General features: G+C 34.0%; 3 protein-coding genes across 4 annotated transcripts; all 3 read left to right on the top strand.

The window, feature by feature from the left end:
• The first annotated feature begins 4,757 nt into the window (after window positions 1-4,757).
• On the top strand, window positions 4,758-12,673 carry LOC130797622 (ubiquitin domain-containing protein DSK2b-like). Its single transcript, XM_057660288.1, has 8 exons — window positions 4,758-5,132; window positions 7,853-8,617; window positions 8,970-9,175; window positions 9,249-9,362; window positions 10,805-10,863; window positions 11,758-11,786; window positions 11,866-11,955; window positions 12,199-12,673. Exons 1-8 carry the CDS (start codon window positions 4,904-4,906, stop codon window positions 12,345-12,347), a joined length of 1,641 nt encoding a protein of 546 aa, XP_057516271.1. The 5' UTR covers window positions 4,758-4,903; the 3' UTR covers window positions 12,348-12,673.
• A 1,266-nt stretch (window positions 12,674-13,939) lies between these two features.
• Window positions 13,940-20,145, top strand: LOC130797611 (uncharacterized). 2 transcript variants are annotated; one of them, XM_057660280.1, is made up of 5 exons: window positions 13,940-13,980; window positions 14,164-14,305; window positions 16,400-17,087; window positions 17,399-17,482; window positions 19,899-20,145. In XM_057660280.1, the coding sequence occupies exons 3-5, from the start codon at window positions 16,409-16,411 to the stop codon at window positions 19,985-19,987; spliced, it is 852 nt and encodes a 283-aa protein (XP_057516263.1). In that variant the 5' UTR covers window positions 13,940-13,980; window positions 14,164-14,305; window positions 16,400-16,408; the 3' UTR covers window positions 19,988-20,145. The 2 variants fall into 2 exon arrangements, with proteins under 2 accessions (XP_057516263.1, XP_057516255.1); XM_057660272.1 differs by having other exon boundaries at window positions 16,349-17,087.
• Window positions 20,146-21,349: 1,204 nt separating this feature from the next.
• Window positions 21,350-22,360, top strand: LOC130827073 (zinc finger protein ZAT3-like). The gene is made up of 2 exons (XM_057692698.1): window positions 21,350-22,197; window positions 22,249-22,360. Exons 1-2 carry the CDS (start codon window positions 21,350-21,352, stop codon window positions 22,358-22,360), a joined length of 960 nt encoding a protein of 319 aa, XP_057548681.1.
• The last annotated feature ends 801 nt before the right edge of the window (window positions 22,361-23,161 follow it).

Below are 23,161 nucleotides of genomic sequence, written 5' to 3'. Positions count from 1 at the left end.
AATATAAAATAATAAAATTTAGTTACCATTTAAAGAAAAATAATGAAAAAAAATGTTTTTTTAATAAACATATTAAAATAAAAATATGTAACTCTATGGATTAAGAAACTAAATACAGAATATGAATGAAATATGAAAAATTACATAATTTATATTTGAATTTTTTTTTAAAATATATATATTGAAATTACAGAGAAATTCAAACTAGGTGAAAATCAAACATTAAATTATACCCTACTTGAGAAAAGAGATACCTACTAAATACTTCAAGTAAGACAAAACTCATTCTCATTTCTCTAATACCTCAAAAACTAATTCTTTATAGTTTTATGTTAAATATTTATCAAAATTGAAGAGTAAGATAAAAGATCTCTTCTAATTGCACAATGGTGAAAAATTGCACCTGACCTCTAAGCCAGGTGACCCATGGACGGGTGGGCGAGTGTGAATTAGCTATGCCCTCTTTCATACTCAAATCCACCTAAATTTTATTTTCACCACATACACTTCACCCATAACGAGTAAGATTTTCATACACATGCATTCCCACCTAGTTAAGCATTCAAACTCTTCCCACCAACTATGAAAATGGGTATACTTACCTTGAACTCGCCTTACAGTCACTTTACGTCTGCTTTATATATAATCCATTAAATTCCAATTCCTTACGAATGTCATATAAACCTTGCAATGTAATTTCTTAAAATTAATGACCTTAATTTTTTGTTTTAGTTTATAACAAAATATACATAATTATACAATTTATTAAAAAAGTTGGAATATTCTGAATGACGTTCTGATAACCGGCTTCTAGCACGTCTTCAATACTAAAAGCCTTGGCTATGCAAACAATATTTATAATCACCCTAATACTACTATAACGAGTATAATGGTAAGTCAGGGGTTGAACCACAAGGACAAGGGATGCTAGACTAAAGACTTAGTGTGGGAAGATTATATGGAAGGTTGGTTGGTAGGTGAACTAATAACAAGAATAAAAAGGAAAACTCAACAATGAAAGACATGCGGGGAGTAGATTACGTCCACCCTAGGATGGTCTATTGGAAATAAAGATAAACTAGGTTAAGAGAGTTCGAACGATAATCAATCAAGACACTCTAGATATCGAGAGGAAGTTAGTGACCCTATAAGCCACACAAACGACCTATAATCGCCCTATATCTACAAAAAGGATTTGATGAAATTCTACGTCTACAAAAAGATATGCATAAATTTCTCACCAGACAGACTGTAAAATCACAAACAGGATGAACAAGGCCTTTCTTGATTTTCCGGCCTCCACAACCAAATGCTCTGATACCAAATTGATGCGTGTTTGGGTTGGAAATCTTCAATATAATGTGAAGATTCAAACCAGCACTCAAATCCACGCAATGTAACAACCAAACAATCCACAAACACAAACAAACAATGACTTATCTTCACACAAACAGAACAATGTAACCGGATAGTTCTTGAATTGAAAGACTATGAGTTTTAATCCTCCAAGGCCAACAATTCCCTAAGTACAACCAAGGACTACTCTCAGTTGTAAAAGGATGATGATCTTGCACTACTCAAGATCGTTGAATGTACATACACATTCAAGGAAGAAACAAAGGATCAAAAATCCAATGAATTCTGATTTCTGAAATTTTCAAACTTAAACTTAGTTTTACAAGGCTAGAGACGTCTATATAGAGACTTAGGGGACGGGAAATACAATGACAATGCTAAGGACACGTCCAACTAACAATAACGGTCATAAAGGAACATGTGCACCACATGTGCTTCATTTAAAAGAGTGAAAAACAAACTAAACTAGTATTCTGATTTCTGACAGAATGTTATTGACCAGGCGACCTTCCAGCTGCTTTCTTGTGCTCTTCCCAAAGTTGATAATGGTCCCTAAGAGTCTTGGTAGCAAGTTCCTAGTATTCCATTTCTACCCTTGGTGGCACAAGATACCATGAAACACGATCTGTCCAAAGCGTGCTAGGTCAGCTGGTCAGAACATGCTTGCAACAGTGTTTTGTTCTGATCTGTACTACCTGCTGAGTGGCTGACCTTCACAACTACTTCCAATGGGTTATCGATGATGTATAGCAATGTTCTTGGGCCAAGACATGAAGGTCCATGTACCAAGATTCCATTTTCATCTTCCATGGCCTCTGAGTCGCCCCTAGTTGGTCTGGGCAAGGTCTGCAAGGTCATCCGTTCGCTAGTTATCAATGGCCTCTGCTGTGTTGCTGTTTTGGGTCCTGTATCTTCTTCTTCTGTTGAAGAATTTGCTTCCTTGCTTGTATTTGACTCTTGATTTAGTTCTTCATCCATGTTTCTCATGTGAGTCATCCTTGAACCATCCCAATATGGTTCATTTCGCTCGAATGGGGTTCCATTCGGGGTTTCCAGCAAGTCCGAGCACGTTTCCTTGAAGTTTTAGGTCCATTCGACCGAAGCAATCAGCCATTCGCCCGAATCCAGTAGCATTCGATCCGAAGCAATCAGCCATTCGCTCGAATCCAGCAACATTCGACCAAATGGCGCATCAATTCGGCCGAATACTTTCCTACTTGGCCTATTTTCGTCTTTTGAAGCTTTGGATGCCTTTCGGACTTTGCGGGGACCTTGAGGAAGACTTGGAATACCTGGGAAAGCTTCGATACGCGTGTCTAATCTTTGATCAAAGCATCTAAGTCTCGTACGCAACATAAAATACCTTGAAATCTCCGAAAATACCAGAAATTACCTCAAAACACCATAGAGACAAAAACAAGGTAAAATCATGCGTAAATTGTGTAAAAAGTATTCTAAAACGCGAGATTCGAAACTATAATGAGGAGATAAATGTGCTCTAAAAACGAGCACATCACATTCTCACGTTAAATGATAATTTGACAAAAATCTAGTTATTGGCTACTTATTGCTAAGTTGTTTTAATAAATACCAACTAATTAATAACTATATAATAAATTTACCCTCAAAAAAAATCTCTTCCATACATGTTTAATTTAAAATTGTCTTTATTAGGTACTAAGAGAATCTTTTATAATTGCATATCTTTCTCATTATTAAAATATACTAATTTTCTCATTTTCTAGCCTTTTTTTATAATCTTTTCTCGTCATTTCTAATTTTTTTTAATTTAGGATTAAATTTATAATTAATTCATGTACATCATTTTTTAATTAATTTTTAATTAATTTTTCATGTGTAGTAGCTGTACAATATCTCAATTCTCCGCTTAAAAATGTAATAATTAAAGATCTTTTCTTAAACCCAAATTTCTCTTAAAGCTACAAGAATTTAAACTTTTTAATTCTTTTTTTAATTATTCATTTGTGTGGCTAGCTAAAGCATCAATGAAAAGAAATCTTTTCTTGCAAGCTTAATTTAAAATCACAAAAACACTCATAAGAGACTACTTTATTATGAAGCGGGTATGAAAGGATTAGCTCAAACTCAAAAATGTTTGTACAAAAAAGTAATTTGACCTTATAAATATCAATTCTAACACTAAAGTGATTAAATTCAACTTAAAATAAATCTTAAATGGATCATTAGAAAAAATCAATTTTAACCTAAAAATAATAGTCAAAATCAATTATGACATTAAAGTGATTAATTTCGACTTACAAGTTTATATAAAACTTAAATGAATCAATTATTTTAAATTCTTCAATTTCAACGTTAAAGTCATCAACTCAGACCTTAAAGTGATCAATTATATATAAATGATCAATTTAATAATCAGTTATAAATTTTAAAAGAAATCAATTTTGATCACAAAGGTATCAATTATGACCATTAATTGATCAGAATTTATCACAAAGGTAAAAATTTATATTTTGGCTGATTGGACTGTTGGTTTCACGGTAAGGCGGTCTCTCGCAAGACTATTGACTTAAAATTAATTGTAGGAGCATTTTTCATACAATAAATTTTACTAAAAATAATTTATGGTGACGTTTTAATTTTACATCAGAATTTAGCACAACCGCACGAACTGTTAGTAGTTTATTTCTATTATCACATTTTATCCAAATTAAATAATTTTATAATGATAATATATATTTAAATTACTTAGAAATTGAATTTTTATTTATCTACACACTTATACATCTGCGTGTATATATATATATATATATATATATATATATATATATATATATATATATATATATATATATATATATATATATATATATATATATATATATATACTAATTTATACTTCTATAAATTAGTAAATTATAAATATAATGCGGGCGGATATAGGATAAAGCGGATGATGAGTATGTTAAGACGTGGATATGGGGCGGATCCTCAAGCCCACTGGTCCACTACCTACCCTACCCATTATTCATGATAGGTAACACTTCATATACATATCCATTCACTATCCAGTGCGGTACAAAATACGAGTAGTATAATTTTACAACTAGTCTTTTGAGAGACTGTCTTCTTAAAAGACGTATATCAAGCCCGATCAATTGAAGATTAATGTCTACTTATCATATTCTTAATGTCTACTTATATTATCTTTAATGCTTACCTATCGTATCCCTTATGCCTACTTTCAATATCTTAAATGTCTATTTATATCATTTTTAATGTTACACTATTTTAAAAAATATATAATGAGTCGAACCAATTAAAGATAGCATCTTAGAAAGACCGTCTCTCACTAAAAATTTGCGATAATTTTATCCGTTTGTCAACCTTACCTGGTACTCTTATTATATTTATTAAAAAAATTAAATGAAAATAAAACCATCATTGTTCACCGATTCTTCGCTTCTTCAGGAAAACATCCTCTTCCCAAGAATTCCTCTTTCGTTTTAAGGTTAGGGTTTCGTCTCTACAATTCATCGAATATTTCCATTATTGTACGGAGAAAGTCATGGGAGCTGAAGGAGATTCAAGCGAAACCATCAATATTGCTTCAGAAGAAGTTTCTGTCAACATTCGATGTTCTAATGGCACCAAATTCACCGTGAAAACGACACTTGATTCGAATGTCGGGACTTTCAAATCACTCGTCGCACAAAATTGCGATGTTCCTGCTGAACAACAGAGGTTGATCTACAAAGGTCGGATTCTTAAAGACGACCAAACCCTAGAAAGTTACGGTACGATGATTTTTTTGAAGTGAAATTGTTATTATTTGATTTTGTGATAGCGTGATTGATCGTATTATTGATTGTTCATTTTTATAGCGAAGTTGTTTTGATTGAAGTTTAGGTGATTTTTGTTGATTGTGAAAATTTTTGGGGCGAATCATGTTCGGATCTGATTGTTGATTTAGGATTTAGTGTAAAAATTTTGATTTAGTTTGTTCTTCAGCCTTATGCATATGTCCAGAATTAGACTTTATGATTAGATTATTTAGCTTGAATTGAAGTCGGCATCGAAAGTGCAATTATTTAGATTATTTAGATTGGATCTGATTGTTCTTTTTTTTTTTTTTTTAATTATGGGCCGTTCATGCTAAGGGTTTTGACCATTTTTGAGAACTAGACAACTGCGAAATGTAAATATATCCGAGTGCTTGAGGATCATTTGTATTTTATTGGTGTTTGTTGTGCTGATTAGTGAGTTGGCGGCTTTGCCAACTAAAAGGTGTAATGTCAAATAGTTGTTCTTCGTTTGAATGACAACCAGTCGTGTTGTATTGTTGCTCTCAGTTGGGATATAGTGTCTAACTTTCCGTTTGTTATAGAGGATCATGATGCTAGTATCTAAATTAATGTAGATAGTTGATGGGTTGGATTTCACTGGTTGCCCCAAGAATTTTGTATTTTTGTATTTTTTTATTTTTTTAAATTTTTTTTTATATATTTGTGTTTTGTATCATTGTTTAAATTCTTAAATCATCAATTGGAATTGTATTGGAGTCTAAATGGATTCTTCAAGGTTAATCCAATATTCGATGTGTTTCCAGCTTTTGAATAAATGGATAAGAGTAGAGTATCTTAAGATGCAGTGTATTTTGCTCCCTGCCTGTTTCTTTCCTGATCTATTATGTTTGTCTTTGTTGGTTATTGGAACACACTTTTCACTTCCTTGATCACACCACGATGGAAAGCATGTCTTCTAGTTTTTTTATATGATTACAAAGATGTTCATTTGAGTAGACGAATGGTCATTGATCAAAATAACTGCACTCAACATGATGTGCATTTTGAATAACCTTTTACTTTCTGACCTATAGATGATAATAGGTATATATGTTTTTCTCGGAATTATAAATGATTAGTCAAGGAATAGCTCGGTGATATATTTTTTGGCTTGGAAACTTCTGTGCTTTGGTTGCGAAGTTCAAGATTAAGACCCTTGTCTGGTTAGGAGCTGAAGAAACATTAGGTTCCTGGGGATGGTCCTTTGTCGTAGATGGGGACATTTTTATGATTTCTACATGTTAACATTGGTAGAAGGCCAAAGTGTTCTCTGTGTTTAGAATGCTTTTTCATTGGACAAACTGCCCTAAACATGAACACCATGAATGAAATAGTCTCAAAACATAAAATTTGCTTATGGTTCATATTATATGTGTAAATCAGTTATGAGAGGGACATTGACCAGATTTAGGGACAACAATGTCAAAGCTTTGTTCCCAACAATACGAGCTCGTTTATATGGGCAAAATCATAGCAGAATGCATCCACAATTGTCTAATACTACTAATTTACAATTGCCTAATAATAGCAGAACGATGAAATTACTTCTAATGATCATCCACATATATTCTTCTCCTCTATTGTAGACATTTTAAAATCCAAAGATTCTGCCGTGCATGACTTTTAGCTGTAGATAGCTTTAGTTCTTTAGTGTTTAGTCACTAAGGATTCAAGAGGTTTATTAATTTATATCTATTGATGTTCTGCTCTGTTTTATGTATGATCATTGTGTGCTGGTTTCATGAAGTATGACCTAATTCCCTAATTTTCAGAAAATTGAGAATTAATAAAATGAATTATGGTTGATTTTGGTTCTTTTTGGCTCATTTTGGGCTAATTGAAAATTCAAAAGGTAAATTAGGTGACATTGGCTACATGTTTTGAATTTGACTTCTATTGCTGTTTAAACATTCATTTTTTCTCCGAGTACTGTGGAAGAGGAGACAAAACTTCCTTTTCACAACACAAAAACAATGTAAAAGCCTTATCTTCAATAAATTGGTTACGTGAAAAAAATTTAACATGGAAAATTTTTACAATATTAATGGGACCTGTTTAAACTTTTTTTTTTTAAGTATTATTCAATATTGGGTCCTTTGGTTGGGGGTAGACAAATCTTCTTCTCTAACTTGAAAAAGATCCAGCTTTTGGCTGTTCATGAACTTAGCAGAGTTGATTCTTGAAGAATGGAAATGATAATATGCGTGAAGCTTGAGTTGTTTGAATTTTTGGCTTTTAAGGGCAGTAAATCAAGGTTTTACAAATTGCTTGTCAATTTCATGAAATTTTTTCATTTGACACTAGAATTTCGAACCTGTTGATCTTAATTGGATTTTCTTGGTGTTTCTGTGATTGGATTTAATATCCTAATATCAGCTTTGAGTATATTTCCTATCTTTCCATTTTCTAATAATATGTTGTATGTTTCAACTGAGAATTTTGGTTGTGGACCTTTTGGTTTTATTCATAATTTCCCTTTGTCTCTTTCATTATGATTGGACTGCTTTCTTTTCTTTTTTGTTGATTTTCTTTGTTTGGTAGCTTAGTGTTTTTAACAAATATCTTGAGAGCTTTATCTATTCACTGTAGTTTTTTCATTCTTGATTCCTATCCTAAAGCCTTGTGAGTTATGTTAGTAGTTGCGAATGACCCTTTTTTCATTTTCTGCGAAGGATTACAATCTGATCATACTATCCACATGGTTCGTGGTTTTGCTGCATCTCCATCAACTGCTCCTGCAACTACGAATTCTGTGGCTTCTGATACTACTCCCACTGCTACTCCTATTGTGGCCCCAACAGAAAGTGGAGGCTTAGGGGGTGCTGGTCTTGGGGCATCCTTGTTTCCTGGGCTTGGTCTGGGTGGTCTTGGTGGGACTGGGGCTCCTGGTTTGCTTGGAGCTGGACTTCCAGATTTTGAACAGATGCAGCAGCAACTGACCCAAAACCCAAATATGATGAGGGAAATTATGAACATGCCTGCCATTCAGAGTCTGATGAATAATCCTGACATTATGCGAAACTTGATTATGAGCAATCCTCAAATGCGTGAGATAATTGATCGGAATCCGGAGCTGGGCCATATATTGAATGACCCCAGTATTCTAAGGCAGACGCTAGAAACTGCTAGGAATCCTGAGCTTATGCGTGAGATGATGCGAAACACTGACCGAGCTATGAGCAACATTGAATCATCTCCTGAAGGTTTTAACATGCTGAGACGCATGTATGAGAATGTACAGGAACCATTTCTGAATGCCACCACAATGGCTGGGGCTGATGCAGGAAATAATATGGGTTCAAACCCGTTGGCTGCCCTTTTGGGAAATCAGGGTGCTATTGGTGGCCAGCATAGAGATGGTTCAAATCCATCAACCACTGGGTCTGAATCTGCATCTCCAAATACTAATCCACTTCCAAATCCTTGGAATGCCGGAGGTGGGTTTCCCGAATTTCTCTTTCCTATTATGTGATTCATTCTGCATACTTTTTTTTGCGGTATATCATAAGCCCAATCTTTCTTCTGTGTTTGTTTGATTCCACTCTTAATTCTAGTTTGGGGAGGGTAAAAGCAAAAATAATTAAAATAGAAGGAAAATAATTGGAAGGAAGAGAAAAGAGTATACTGTTTTAGCTGAGCTGAATGAACAATATTCATTCTATTCTCAGAAAAAATGTCCTAGTTAATACTCTAAAATTTGTAATCATTATAATGAAGTTTGTTCTCGTTAGGCTTGCTTTGTTGGCCTTCCATTTATCAATCTATTTTTTTTTTTTTTGATATTTCTAGGAGGTACACAGACAAACAGTGCTCCCAGGGTAAATCCTTCTGGTGATACAAGGCCTCCTCCTCTAGGTGGTTTAGGTAGTCTTCCTGAATTGGATCGAATGCTTGGGGGACTTCCAGATGCATCAATGATGACTCAGATGATGCAAAATCCTGCAATCTCACAGATGATGCAAAGTATGCTATCCAACCCACAATATATGAATCAGGTAATTGATTGAGGATGCATTAACATACGACGTCATTTTCAATCAGCCCTCTAACAATATATTTTGAGTGTAGATGCTTAATATGAATCCACAGTTGCGTGCTTTGACTGATTCAAACCCTCAAATTCGAGAAATGTTGCAGAACTCTGATGTTCTTCGTCAGTTAGCTTCTCCTGAGATGATGCAGGTACAGTTCTGAGTGCTATACTGCTTGTTTTATAGTTTAAGCTCTTCAAGCTGTAATTTATAAGATCTTTGAAAAAAAAGTTTAGAGGCAGTTAGGTCACAGGTGTTTCCACAAATTAAGAAAATATTTGATTCCCTAGTGTGTTGGATTTTCAATTCCCCACTTTAGTATATTGATGTCTAAATTAAGAAATACTGAATATTACTTTTGAACAACCACATGGAAATGTTTTTGCTAACAACTTCTCCTTGGCTTTGCGCCCATCCCCTGTCAATAACCCACTCTTGTCCCTTCTTTATTGATAACCATCACTCCTGCCCCTGTTTGTCTCAATAGCTGCAGATCTTCTGAGGTGCTCGCATCATCTCCTGTCAAACCGCACTACTTACATCTTTTTCTACTAGAGAGGAGGTTAAGTGTTGTGTAAGACTTTGGTGACTTGTAGTGCTGCTACAAGCCACGAGGTACATTTTTGTGGTGGGAGAATTAGGAAGCTGTTATATATGGTGAACGATAGTTCTTATTTCGGAGCTAGAGGAATAAGTGTTGAGATTTTTATATTTAGGGCTGGTGGAATATATGTTTCATCCTTCACTTTTTTTATCTGGTAGACTGTTCCATCATTTGTGTCTGCCAATCATATACTTGGTTGTGACAAATTTCTTTTTGACAATTCTTTATTAAGACCGTTTCACCGTGAGACGGCTTAATATGAGCTGGCCCAATTCTAATTTATATAAAAAAAACTGTTTAGATTTAGTTTTAAATTAATTTTTATTTAAATATAAATGATTTGGGTTGCTTGTATAGGCCCGTCTCATACAAGACATGCTGTATTTTTTTGGGGGCTGCCCAAATTTAGTTGTTAATACTTCATTTCATTTTGGTTCCTTTTTAGTTTTAACATCTCCTTTCATAGCAAGGTGTTACTAGTCAACGTTAAAAATGTAAAATATATTACCCTTTAACCTTTTTTTTAATGTATTCACACTATTTATTAAATTACTATGATTATAATGCATATACACCATTCGAAGTTTTAAACCTAAACGCAGGCCTAAAACCATAAAAATAAGTCAAAAAACCACATGTATCAAATATTAACTCAATTGGAAATGAGGAAATAGTTGATTATGTTTTTCTTCAATTTTTTTTGTCTTCGTTCCTTTATCTGCTCCTTCATGAACAGTAAAATTTGAATGCCCCTTGTCTTTGCATTGCTATAAATAAACTTCGCCACAAAAGAATTGAAATCCTTTACTGTATCATAAACTAAAGAGGTAAAGTGAAGAGTCTGTAATGTTTTACTTGGGTAGAGCTTGCTTCTCCTTTTTGATTTGATATTGATTTGAACTTGTGTGTTCCTATTCGTTGAGTCCTTGAACCTTTTTTTTTCTGTATCGTGCTCAATTGTTTGATGTGAGTGTCATCTGTTTGTGCAGCAAATGCTTACTTTGCAGCAGTCACTTCTGTCTGGAATGAACCGCCCTCAGGCAAACCAGTAAGTGGGATTGTTTTCCTTTATTGGGCTGCTGAAATTTACGTTGTGCAATCTCAAGCAGATTATATCCCGTATCGTTGATGTCATTTTAGCACTTGCTCTACAGTTGAAAAATAAAGTACTTCAGGATTCTGATGCGCGACTGTGTTGTGACTTCGGTCATGAAGTACCTACGGTTTTCAGGAATGTTTTAGGGTAGTCTAATTAGTAATTTATCTGCATCATGTTGACTATGTTCTTGAACAGGGGCTAGCTCACTTATTGTCCTCATTTGACCTATAAATGGTTCCCTGGTATTTCATAATTCATTTTGCCTGAGTGAAGATGACTGTTGAGAGATGTGATTGTGCCTGAGTGAAGATGACAGCTATCTCACTTTTTTCTCTTTCTCCTTGCTGTTAGCTTAGAATTTCTATTCCTGATCCTATAAATATTAGGCTTACTAATGTTTTTGTGGCTAACGTTTTTAGGCTTCTCATTCATGTTTTCCCTTATAGTCTTCCCACTATGAAATGTGCAAGCAACATGAAGTTTATCATTTTGTCTCAAGTGGGAACGATGATAGAATCAAGAACCAGATTCAGAGTTGCTGCTTTTTGATTTAGAGTTTAGACCTTTGATCTTGTCCTATGTTGTATCAAGTACTCTTTGTAAATTGTTCTATATGGTTCTGATTGTCTGGTTTCCATGTGCTATTTCTCCTGATGATGATTGGGAGTGAGTATGATAGTTTTTTGTGAATTTCGGACATTAGAGAAGTCAAGTTCCATTTCTTTTATTGGACTTGAAAGCAGGGTGTTCTTTTTTTGTTTTGTGGGAGGGGGATTTCTTTTGTGCTATTGTATATGGTATTTTTACATTGAACTACTTTGTTTTTGTCTGTTTACATTGCAGAGATCAATCACCTAATGCGGGTGCTGCAGGTAACAGCATGATACACTTATCCTTTTCAATTTCGTTGATGCTGTGTGGTGTAAACAGAACTAAACTCGTGATTTTCAGGAAATGCAAACAATTTGGGGCTGGATATGTTAATGAATATGTTTGGTGGTCTTGGAGCTGGCGGTTTAACCACACCAGAGAATTCAAATGGTTCATTTTTTTCTTTAATGCAACAACTTCAGTTAATGTTTTTATCGCTTCCGCTTAGTTGTGTGCGTTTTGCACATTTATGTTTTGAGTTAGAAATAACTCCTCTCCTTTCCGCTGCATTTCGTCATCACTCTGCTATTCTTTACCAAATTTTGTATTAATTGTGCATTTTACACTAGGTTCACCCATCTGTATTTAGCAATTTAGTACCTCTTCTCTTAACTGCTCTATTTTCCCATGCAGTCCCACCTGAAGAACTCTATGCAACTCAATTAACTCAACTTCAAGAAATGGGATTTTTTGACACCGCAGAGAATATTAGGGCTCTACAAGCTACTCGTGGTAATGTCCATGCTGCAGTAGAGCGACTTTTGGGTAATATGGGTCAGTGATAGTATTATTCGGATGATTGTTTTGAACAAGTTTACCCAAGGAGTCTTGTGTATCTAGTAAGATTTGATGCTCCCAGTCTCACAGAAGATTGTTAAACCACATAGCTCGGGAACCGTGATTACATTTTGGGCGTGTGAATAAACAAAAAGACAGTGCCGCGCAATGTGATAGAGTTATGGTTTCGTTTCTGGTTATAGGCTCATATCTCACTCCTGACATTAGACTCCTCGTTCTCTTATCCCCTCCCTCACCCAAACCCCACTGCCGTCCTTAAATTTATGTACATACATAATTTAATTTTAATTTGTGGAATGTTTGATTTGATTTTGGATGATCGTATTGTGGGTTTGAGTAGCCTACTTTTTAGCTGGGAAGAAACAGTTTCGCTTTTTAAAGAATCATGCGTTTTACATTTGCTTTATGATCAAATTCAGAAAATTGCTTGTGTTCTATTTTGTGGATGTGAATCGTGAAAATAATTGGAATTCAAACAAATAAAAGTTGGCGAATTCCTTAATATTAAATCTTTAGGCTCTAAGCTGCTAATTTTATGGATATTTCTTCATTTTTGAATAAAAATTTCCAAAAATTATACTTTCTTTTAGAGAAACTATTAAATTTCTATTTTGATCATTTTCACAATAGGAGTTTTATTTTCCTGATTAGAATTCTCGTATAGTTCATACTTCTTGTTTCAACTTTATGAATTCTCAAATTTTTATTTTTAACCAACATTTTCTCAATTCCATGCGAAAGCAAAGGAAAAACATGTTCTCAAACGAAGCGAGTATAATTTGCGTCATAGTCATATGAAGTTATGAACACAATCGTTCTATAACATTAATTAGCATAAAATCAATTTAGCATCAAGTCTAAATAGAATTGGTTTGATAGGCTTTGGTAGAACTTAGAAGTAGTAATTATATCGCCAAAATTAGAAATAGGAGTGAAAAATAAACTGTTAAAATAAACTCACAACTTCATCTCATATGAAAAGAAATATGAAAGCGGAAAGGCAAGTTTAATGTTGAATATGTCGAAATAACTATTTATCGAATAATTTATTGAATTTTTGATTAATATTTTCTTAATTTATCAAATATATTATTAATAAAAATTTAAAATAAGTCAATAGGTACAATATATTTTGTGTATGTTGACATTTTTTACGGAATTTATTCGAAATTAATCGATATAAATAAAATTGTGTCTACAACATTTACGAAAAATAATGTGTCGCATTTACATTGAACAAACGTGTGTTTGATGAATTGAGAAAAATCAAGGCTTTATTTGGAGGGATGGACAAAATTGAAAAATTTACGAAAAGAGATGGCAATACAATAAAAGGGTATCGACTAATAAAAAGCAAATAAAAAATAAAAGTAGAACTACTCCCTCTGTCCCTATAATATTGCCGCCACACTTATATTCCTTTAAATTTGCAAAAATATAAGTATTTAGGTATAATATTCTTTAGTACCATGTTAATTCTTATTCACATATATTATCTTATTTTCTCTTATTTCTAATCCCATTTATATAATTAAAAATTTTTGTGAGAGAGAGAGGCTCTTTGAGAGACCATCTCTAATTGGCCTGACCTACAATATATTGTTTAAGATACTATAAGTAAGCATAAAGAATGATGTAAGTAAATCTTTAAGATTTTTAAAATAGGCATTAAAAATATCTAAGTAAACATTCAGAATAATATAGATAGATATTAAAATATAATAAATAGATATTAATCTTTAATGAGCAGAACTTAAAATACGTCTCATATAATTTACTTGTACTTTTTATTTTTTGTAGAGAGAATACTTTTTAATTTCTTAATAAAGCATTTGCTGGAGTTTTGCGTCAAACAACCTTACATTCCCACACATTGCCGTAGTACTTCCTCAAAACTTCCGTTATCTCCAAAATCTTTGCTAGGAGGTGCTTCAATGCTTAGGTATATTCATCTCTTTCCTTAACTTGTAATTTATTAGTTTCATCTTCTAAATATTGGATATTTTTTCACCATTTCTAAACATGCTTTACTTACAATAGAGTTTCCCTTAGATTCTTAGCATTAATGGGTGATTTTTTTTCCCTTATTTGCTTCACTTTAATGATCTGGGTGTTAATATTTTTGATATATTCGGAAAAAAATTTAACATCGTCCATGCTTGTCAGGGTATTTGGGTGAAATGTGTTTCTGGGTGTTTACTTAACTGTAGTGAATTAAACAGTGTCTCCGTGTTCAAGTTGGAATTACTATGTTGAAGATGGATTTTAGGGTTTTTCCCTTTTTGTTAAATTAAGCTTGAAATCATGCCTAATTTGCTGTTTTTGTTAAGGGTTTCTTAAGATTAGTACATTTTGTTGTTCAAGAATGGTATTTTGGATACTGAAGAAATATAAGGGGGAAACTGTTTGTAGAATCACAATATATCTGAAATTGAGATCTTGCATATGTAATTGGGATGAATTGGGTACAGGTTAGAAGTTGTGATCTTGGTCTGATGAATTTATAATCATAATAGTACTTTTTTGGAATCATAGTTTTAGGAAATGAGCATTTGTGGTTTTGGTGCATATGGATTCATAGTTATTATTGAAGGTTTCTAATTCGAGCTGGGATGCTGAGAATAGACAAGGTGGATGGAAGTCTGGTTTTTATGGATGGAGTGTTGACCCTTGTTCCTGCTGAGTTATTTGTTGCTTAATACAGATGGAAAAGGTAAAAATAAGAAATACTAATATTAAAGAAATCAAGGGAAGCATTATTATCGCTGAATTGTATGTGTGAAACGGTGAACCCAAGCGCGTTGCTTGAGGATTTGGCATTTTGTGATTCTATTCTGATATGGACGTTCTATTGTTATATGGTTACATCCTTAAATGCTTCAGTTGTTTAGATATGTTAATTAAAATTTGTAATGTGAAGCGTGGGAGTGTTGCAAATCTAGTAGGATATAGTGTAAGTTTTAGAAACTTATAGAGACTGAATTTGCGTTTGTTTTGAGCCTAATGATGTCCTGATCATCTTTGCTTGCTTACTATTTTTTCAAACAAACTTTATACAGTGTGACTCCCTAGATAATGAATAAGTCTTTGCTTTTGGAAATTAATATTTGAGAGTTGAGACAAATCTATTTTGCACAAATGTTTTGGTAACATGCTTGCTAGACTTTTTTCTCATAATGGAAAGCTCAGGCCTTTACATTAAGAAAATTTTCATATATAGATCATATCATGATACTACTTTGTAGCAGTTGCTTTGCATTCACGTAGTTCTAGGGAGAAAATACGTTACTTCTATAAATGTACTTACGTGTCCTTGAAGTTCTTTAATTGTTCACTGTGAGGAATTTATTTGAATACCTGAATTTATTGGTATAGCATCCACCATAATTAGTGTGGGAATGCCTTCGATGTGCTGTTTCTGTTTCAGGAGAAGTGACCTTTGCTACGATGACCAAAATTAAAAAGTCTGATTTACTTAGCTTTAGTACTATACCTACGATAAAGACACCCTTTTTTGTAGTATCACAGTATAGAATGCTCAATTAAAGTGTGATTTTATATTTCTTTATAAGCGGAATGCGTGTCAACTGGTTATGAGAGGATTTGAAAGTTCAAGTGAAGCCAAAGGCCATTGCCCTTTTATATTTTTAGGTGTTGCCTCTAGGAAAAAAAAAAAAAAAAAACCACCCTAGATTTATCACTTCAACAATCCAAACGCTAGAAAGGTCTATATGTTCAGGCCTTACCCTATAACCTTAGTCAATTGATAGACGTTTTCTATCAAAAATGAAGCATTTAATGAAAATTGATGCGAATTCAGCGGGAATTGAGTTAAAATATTTGTAGTCTCTCTTCAAGGATGCTAAGCACCATATAGTGGTTATTAAAAGTTTCTTTAAGGGATGAAAACTGGAAGACTAAATTTTATTTGTGCTCTTTGGGTTTAGTCTGTTAACTGATTTAACGATTGACTAACCTTCTGCAGACTTGTATTTTCTGTGTTGTGTTGCTTGTAAATCCCTTTCCATGACACAAGTCCCTTGAAATGGCTCAACAAGAAGTTGATTCCAAAGTTGGTGATTTGACGTCTAAAAATCGTGAAGCAGGCCTATCTGTTCAGGATAAACAACTCCCCCCTGTGCCCGTGAAGAAGACGCCACTTCGGGACCTTCAAAATGAAAACAATATTGTAGCTCAAAAAGGCTCTAGCAATCCTCTTATTCTAAAAGAAGTAGTTGTCACAGAAGTTCTGAAAGTTTCAGGTGTCAAACGACCTTCTCCCGACTCCCCTATGAGTCCTCATCAGCAATCTTCTAGTAATAGTGGTGCAAATAGTCATCTTGTGTATGTTCGTCGGAAGTCTGAAGCTGAAACTGGAAAAGTCAGTAACAATGAGGCTTCAGCTGACAATGACAATTCTTCCCAGCCAAGTCAGCTTGGCATTCAAGAAGACGGGCTTCAGTCAAAGTCACCCCAGATGCTACCTTCCCAAAATCCTGCCTGTGCTATGAGTGTTCCTTCGGTGAAACCTTCCGTTCCCCTATATCTTGAAAATTCCGATACCAAAATGTCTTTTGAAGAACTGAAGACACAGGCAGTTCCATCTGCTATCACTTCGCCAGTTGAAGCAAGAGACAAAGAGCAAAATTGTGAGGAGAGATATGTTCAACTGCAGATGTACCTGAAGAAGTTAGACCAATCTAGCCTAGAGGATCATCTTCAATGTATGTTATTAGCGTTTCACGATGTTCATTTGTTTTAAGTAAAAAAGTTCATTTATTGACGGGTTTAAAGAAGGTGTGTTTAAATTTATTTTTTTAAAAACAAAATGGTCATTTATTGATGGGTTTAAAGAAGTTGTGTTTGAATCTATTTTTAAAAACAAAAGAAGTGGTTCTAATTATAAATCAGAAGAACTATAATGTTTTCTTATTTTTATCTTTAAAAACCGAAATCTGTTGGGTATATTTACAACTAGACGCAACAATGCTTATCAGAAACAAATTTGTGCCTTAACCTTTTGCTGTCTTGTCAGTGCTTCGCTCCTTTTCAGCTGCTGAACTTAGCAGACATGCTGTTGAACTGGAAAAACGAGCAATTCAGCTTTCTCTGGAACAAGGTAACTGATATTTCTCCCATTAATATGCTAGTTGCAGTGAAAATTGTTTACCTTTTTCAGTAGCTTGCTGTAAATCTTAAACATGGATTATCAACTATATAGCTTCAGCATCTGAAAGATTTATACTACCTGTAAGAATTTAGCAAATGGGGATGATTAAATTGAGCAATTGTTATTAGCATGTTGCACAGAAAGTAACACTGTGTATTTTTGTATCAGATAGTTATTTCGTGTCTTTTACTGTATAGAATTCACCCACACACACACAAATACGCGCTGATGACCAACTTACTGCTCCTGCTAGGGACTGCTTAATAATCTTACAAGTTTCTGATAAAGGCATCAATTTCTATCAAAGCTATACTCTTTTTCTATCACATCCGTACTATTCTACATTTTGGTCCCACCAAGTTCCAGTTCCACTACTGATCTCATCCATCTTTATTTGTTATTCTTTCTTTGTACCCTCCAATCCACTGGGAAAATTACCTCATTCTTCTATCATCCTCCTTGACATGCGTAGCTACAATAACGGAGAACAACAAAAAGGGAAAGAGTGAATATTTTAGTTTGTCTCAAAATAATGGGCCACTTTTTCAAGAAATTTAATGTTTGAGCCGTCTCATATTACTCTTAATGATACCTCTAAATAGTTCTAACATGAGACTAGATTGCTAGAGTTGTTTTGAAGGAGATTTGAAATTTAAATATAAGGAATATTTATGGTATTAAGATGATCCCTATTGTATTGGTGTCTATGATCTAGTAATGGAAGCAAGCTGCAGCATTGTGATAGGTCAGCTTCGGAAACTGCTCCCTCCCGTTTTTGGAAAGTGGAAACTGTAATTAAGCAGCCAATCTTTGAAACTTCTATCAGGATTAACACAAAAGATTTTGCCTATTTGTGATGTGGGAATGCTTTGCCTGGTTATGGTAACAATTGTGTTTAACCATCATGGTAATGTGGTACTGAGAATGATGCGGTTGTCGTATAGTCAAATATCGGCCAAAACATGAGATATCCTTGAATTAACCTAAAATGTGATTTTTTAGGTAGTATTGACTCGGCCTGTATGATGTAATGCGGTAATTTCCTCATTAATATGTGCATCCTTATTAGGAGATCTTTGTAGGAGTGATTGGAGGTTTTTTTTTTTATATATATTTTTTTCCGAGCTTCCGAGACGCCTGATCCCTCTTCTTGTTCCCTCTTATAGTTTTTTATAGATCTTTTTCCTTACCGAAAAAAATGTGCATCCTTTCGGCCCTTTATTCGAGTAGTTTTTTCTTTGCCAAATTACCGGAGGCCTACGCTTTTTTGAGACTTCACAGACATGTCTATTTCACCGAGCCTCTCTCCGAGACAGTGCCCAGATCGTTACGCCTTTCGTGCGGGTCGGAACTTACCCGACAAGGAATTTCGCTACCTTAGACCGTTATAGTTACGGCCGCCGTTCACCGGGGCTTCGGTCGCCGGCTCCCCTATACAGACAACTGTAGTTTAAAGAGTAGCTATGATTGTAGTAGTAAGACTAGGAAACTAAGACTAACAAAATTCAAGATAAATAAGCAGAGAAGTATACAAGTGCTTTACCGACTTTGATTTGTGTTTTATCTTCTGCACTAATATCACGGTTAGAAACTTGGATATACACTCTTCATTTTCTGTTTCTCTTCCGCATTGGGTTGGAATGATCAGGGAGTACAATAACAATGTCAAAGCCTTTGTCCCGACACATGAACCGATAGATCGGTTCTAGTGGTCATCTACATGAGGTTATAAATGATTATATTACACGCGAAATATTCTCAATTTTTTTGGAGTATGACTCATGAGGCTATAAAATGATCGTTTTGCTCGTGGTAGAACCGTTGGAGGGATCTGCTTGTATGATATAATATCCCTCCACAAGTGGCCATTTTTTGTGTTTTCCGATTAAAATTTGAAGATCATACCCTAGCCTACGATACTCTTATTCTTCATTTGCTTCGCATAACTATGTTCGATCCTTGATGCTGGGACATTGGTATGGCACTTAAACACTTTATTTTAGACGTAAAATTGAATATTTAGAATTATCCGACACTTGGACACGTACCAGTATCCGACATCAGTTACCGAGTCCAAGTAACATAGACCCCAGCTTATTTCTTCAGGTAGATTCTGACTGGGTATTTTTGATGTTTTGTATATTTTGGCCAGAGATTTGGCATAGTAAATGAAGAATCGAACAAATATACTCATAGTAAATGATAGATATGTTATTTCGAGTGTATCGATAATGTAAATACTGGAATAGAATCTCAAACCATTCTTTTTTATCCATGATATCCAGTGTCTGATGTTTCTTTCTTTGCATTAGTTCATGTTGAACAAAAGTTTGCTAATCATTATGCATTTGGTTTTACATGTCAGGGAAAGAGCTACAGCGCGTCAAAGCTCTGAATGTGCTCGGCAAAAAACTGGCAGCTTCAATTCAACAACAAACACAGCAGCCGATTTAACTGAAAGTCTTTTCATGTACCTGTTATTTGGTTGTCTGTCTGTTCTTCAAGGTCTCGGGCTGTTGACACGAAAAATTGTCACTTTAGGATTACGTCTCAGTAGCATCTGTTACAATCGTAAAAACTAAAATGTGGTATAATTATTTTACATTACCAGTTGTTTAGTTGTCCCCCAACCGAATTTAGTAAAAACAAGAAAAACAAGTGTGTGAATGACCTAGCTTTTCTGCTATTGGCTGTTTGTTCAACAAAAATTTGAAAACAATAAGCTTATTTTCCAAAAAAATCCCTAAAATAAGATTCAAATAATTTTAGTTCTTAAAATAAACGTATAAATGTAACATTGAGGTTAGGTATTTATTTGCTGTTAATAATAATATAACAAGAACAAAGAAGCTATAAAAAAAAGACAATGTCATAACATTTAAAAGTACAAAAATTAAGTTATTTGATGGTTTGCCGTTGATAATAGCTAACTAACATGTATTTATTGTCTTTTTAATGTCATAATATTGTCTTTCTTTTGTTCGCTGTGAATTTTGACTTCTTTAGCCAATTTTTTAAATCGTTGTTAGTAACAGTAAATAAGCCTTGAGCTTCTAACCTTATACCCGAACACAAAAACACTTATTTTGAAAATTAAAATTTTTCAAAGCTTATTTGGAAAATTATTTTTTTAAAAAAAAATTATTTCATTTAATTTTTTTTAATTTCAATTTGTCGTTTTCATGGTAGTCCATAGAAGAGCTTAACGTGCTTTCTCTTCATTTCGAATTTACCTAAGATATAAATATTATTTGCTGTTAATAGTCAACTGTACATTTAATATGTTTGAGTTGAGAATCTTGTTCAAAAATAGCAATAATATTTGCATATCATTATATTTGGAATCAAACCCATATTTATTATTATTACTATTATTATTATTATTATTATTATTATTATTATTATTATTATTATGTACATCAAGTTTACAAATTAAAATCTATAATCACATCTCTTCATCACACTGGTTCAGGATGAACGCGATCCAACCCAACTCTTCACTCTCCAATATAAATATGATTAGGTCTTTTAAGAGTTTTTATTATATAAAACTCAACTAAAATGGCATTGAAGTATTAATTTTTAAAAAATAGATAGAGAGAATTGATTAGTTTTTTTGAAATAACTGAGTAACTGTATTTTGCATTTTCAGAAATAACCGTCATATTACCGATTACCCCCATTACATTTCTCTACATATCCCACTCTTCTCCCCACTTTCTTCTTTTTCCTCTTTGCATTTTTTTTTTTTTTTTTTTTTATATTCACTTCTCCGGAGAAGTTTTTTTTTTAAAAAAAAAACTTTCTTAACGTTTAATGGAGAACCCTCCTTCATCATCACCATCCCCGTCACCACCACCGCCGCACCTGCAATTATGTCTGCCACTACAACCGCAACCAGAACCACCACCACATCCGCAACCGCAATTAGAACCGCAATCGCTTTCGATACATCAATTACAACTGCCATTTCTTCCTCCTACCACTCCGAACACTTCATCTCCTCCCTCAGCCACCGCAACCACCTCTCTCCATAAGCGACGTCGCTCTACTCCTCTCCGTATCGACACCACCAATCTCGCCTCCTCTTCGGAACCAGCCTCGAAAAGACAAAACACCTTATACACGACGACAGAGCCAATTCCTCCATGTACGGAATGTGGAAAAACTTTTACGTCATGGAAGGCGCTATTCGGCCACATGCGATGCCATCCGGAACGCGAATGGCGCGGCATTAACCCACCTCCGCATCTCCGTCGTCAACCTCTAGTCCCACCCCCTACTTCAACCTTCCCAACCACTTCCGATGACCAAGAAGTGGCTACTAGCCTTCTCCTACTCGCCGGCGGCCCTATTTCAAGCGACGCAGCGAAATTCGAGTGCTCGAGTTGCAAGAAGACGTTCACGTCCCACCAAGCGCTTGGTGGACACCGTGCGAGTCATAAAAATGTCAAAGGCTGCTTCGCCATTACCAAGAACAACGTCGAGGACGATCAGTGCATGGGTACTAAAACTAGTAGTCAAGATGATGCAACCGGGCTTCAACTTTCTTTGGGCTTGGGCCAAGGTGTTCAAACGGCCCATAAGTGTACCATTTGTTTTAAGCTGTTTCCTACTGGACAGGCTTTGGGTGGACACATGAGATGTCACTGGGAAAAAAATGAGTCGTCCACTTCATCTATTGGGCCTAGTGTTATGCCAGGTTATAAGCCCAGAGAGGCCCAAAATAATCTTGATCTCAACGTTCCTCCTCAAGTAAAGGATGATGGTGCTTACTCTTCTAATGATTCTAATAATATGCAATTAGATTTAAGGTTAGGATTATGATAATTTGTATTAATAATAATTGCATAATTGTTGGTTATAATTGCTGTTGTAATACTGATTAATGACTTATTATATATGTGCTTTAGTGGTTTTAGGTTTGGGTTAATATGTACATTTACAACTAACACAAAATTTAATCCTATGTATTTACAATATCTCATTAATGATAATACTATTACAACTACACCATTTCTCTGTAAATACAACCATTTCATATAACAAGTATTTAACTTTTTTGGTCAAAACTTGTAACTTTATACATATATATTATGAAAGGTATATCTTCATTTTGTTTCAAAATATACTTTTATTAATAATTAATAAAATATACCATATACTTTTTCATAACTAATTTAGAAGATATGCCATATTTTTACATAGGGAGATTGAATGAACAGTAATTATATACTACTGTATTATATGGACTATTTAATTCTTTAGTTTGCTTTCTCCTATAAAGTAGGAATTAAAAAATAATATAAACATGTTTAATTAACTCGTCAATAAAAAATTTAAAATTTAATTGCGTTTTAGGATGAAATATATCTTTATGTTTTTTTCCCAAAAACAGGAAAATCTATTGATATATCTATAGTATTTACTTTTACTCATTTCAAATTATTTAAGCTACTGTTTCAAGTCCAAATAAAAATTATATCCTCTTAATTGTGGGATTATTTACATATGAAAACGCCTTTTACAACAATTTATGCTTCATTTTAAAATTTATAGATTTCTAATTATTTGTGTTAAACTATATTTGCTATATTTATTAATTATAAGAGAGTTGTTTTATATAAT

Source organism: Amaranthus tricolor, chromosome 1 (genome assembly GCF_026212465.1).
Source record: "Amaranthus tricolor cultivar Red isolate AtriRed21 chromosome 1, ASM2621246v1, whole genome shotgun sequence".
NCBI classification, from domain to species: Eukaryota; Viridiplantae; Streptophyta; class Magnoliopsida; order Caryophyllales; family Amaranthaceae; genus Amaranthus; species Amaranthus tricolor.
Note: the sequence above shows the minus strand (reverse complement) of the source record. Positions and strands in the feature narration are given on the sequence as shown.

What these genes read in the sequence shown, in the direction of transcription:
- LOC130797611 (XM_057660280.1), top strand. Translation starts at nt 16,409, where the DNA reads ATGGCTCAACAAGAAGTTGATTCCAAAGTTGGTGATTTGACGTCTAAA. An exon ending in CCTAGAGGATCATCTTCAAT is followed by an intron (nt 17,088 to 17,398) that starts GTATGTTATTAG and finishes CTGTCTTGTCAG; the next exon opens with TGCTTCGCTCCTTTTCAGCT. An exon ending in TCAGCTTTCTCTGGAACAAG is followed by an intron (nt 17,483 to 19,898) that starts GTAACTGATATT and finishes TTTACATGTCAG; the next exon opens with GGAAAGAGCTACAGCGCGTC.
- LOC130827073 (XM_057692698.1), top strand. Translation starts at nt 21,350, where the DNA reads ATGGAGAACCCTCCTTCATCATCACCATCCCCGTCACCACCACCGCCG. An exon ending in TGTCACTGGGAAAAAAATGA is followed by an intron (nt 22,198 to 22,248) that starts GTCGTCCACTTC and finishes TTATAAGCCCAG; the next exon opens with AGAGGCCCAAAATAATCTTG.
- LOC130797622 (XM_057660288.1), top strand. Translation starts at nt 4,904, where the DNA reads ATGGGAGCTGAAGGAGATTCAAGCGAAACCATCAATATTGCTTCAGAA. An exon ending in CTTCTCCTGAGATGATGCAG is followed by an intron (nt 9,363 to 10,804) that starts GTACAGTTCTGA and finishes CTGTTTGTGCAG; the next exon opens with CAAATGCTTACTTTGCAGCA. An exon ending in CACACCAGAGAATTCAAATG is followed by an intron (nt 11,956 to 12,198) that starts GTTCATTTTTTT and finishes TTTCCCATGCAG; the next exon opens with TCCCACCTGAAGAACTCTAT.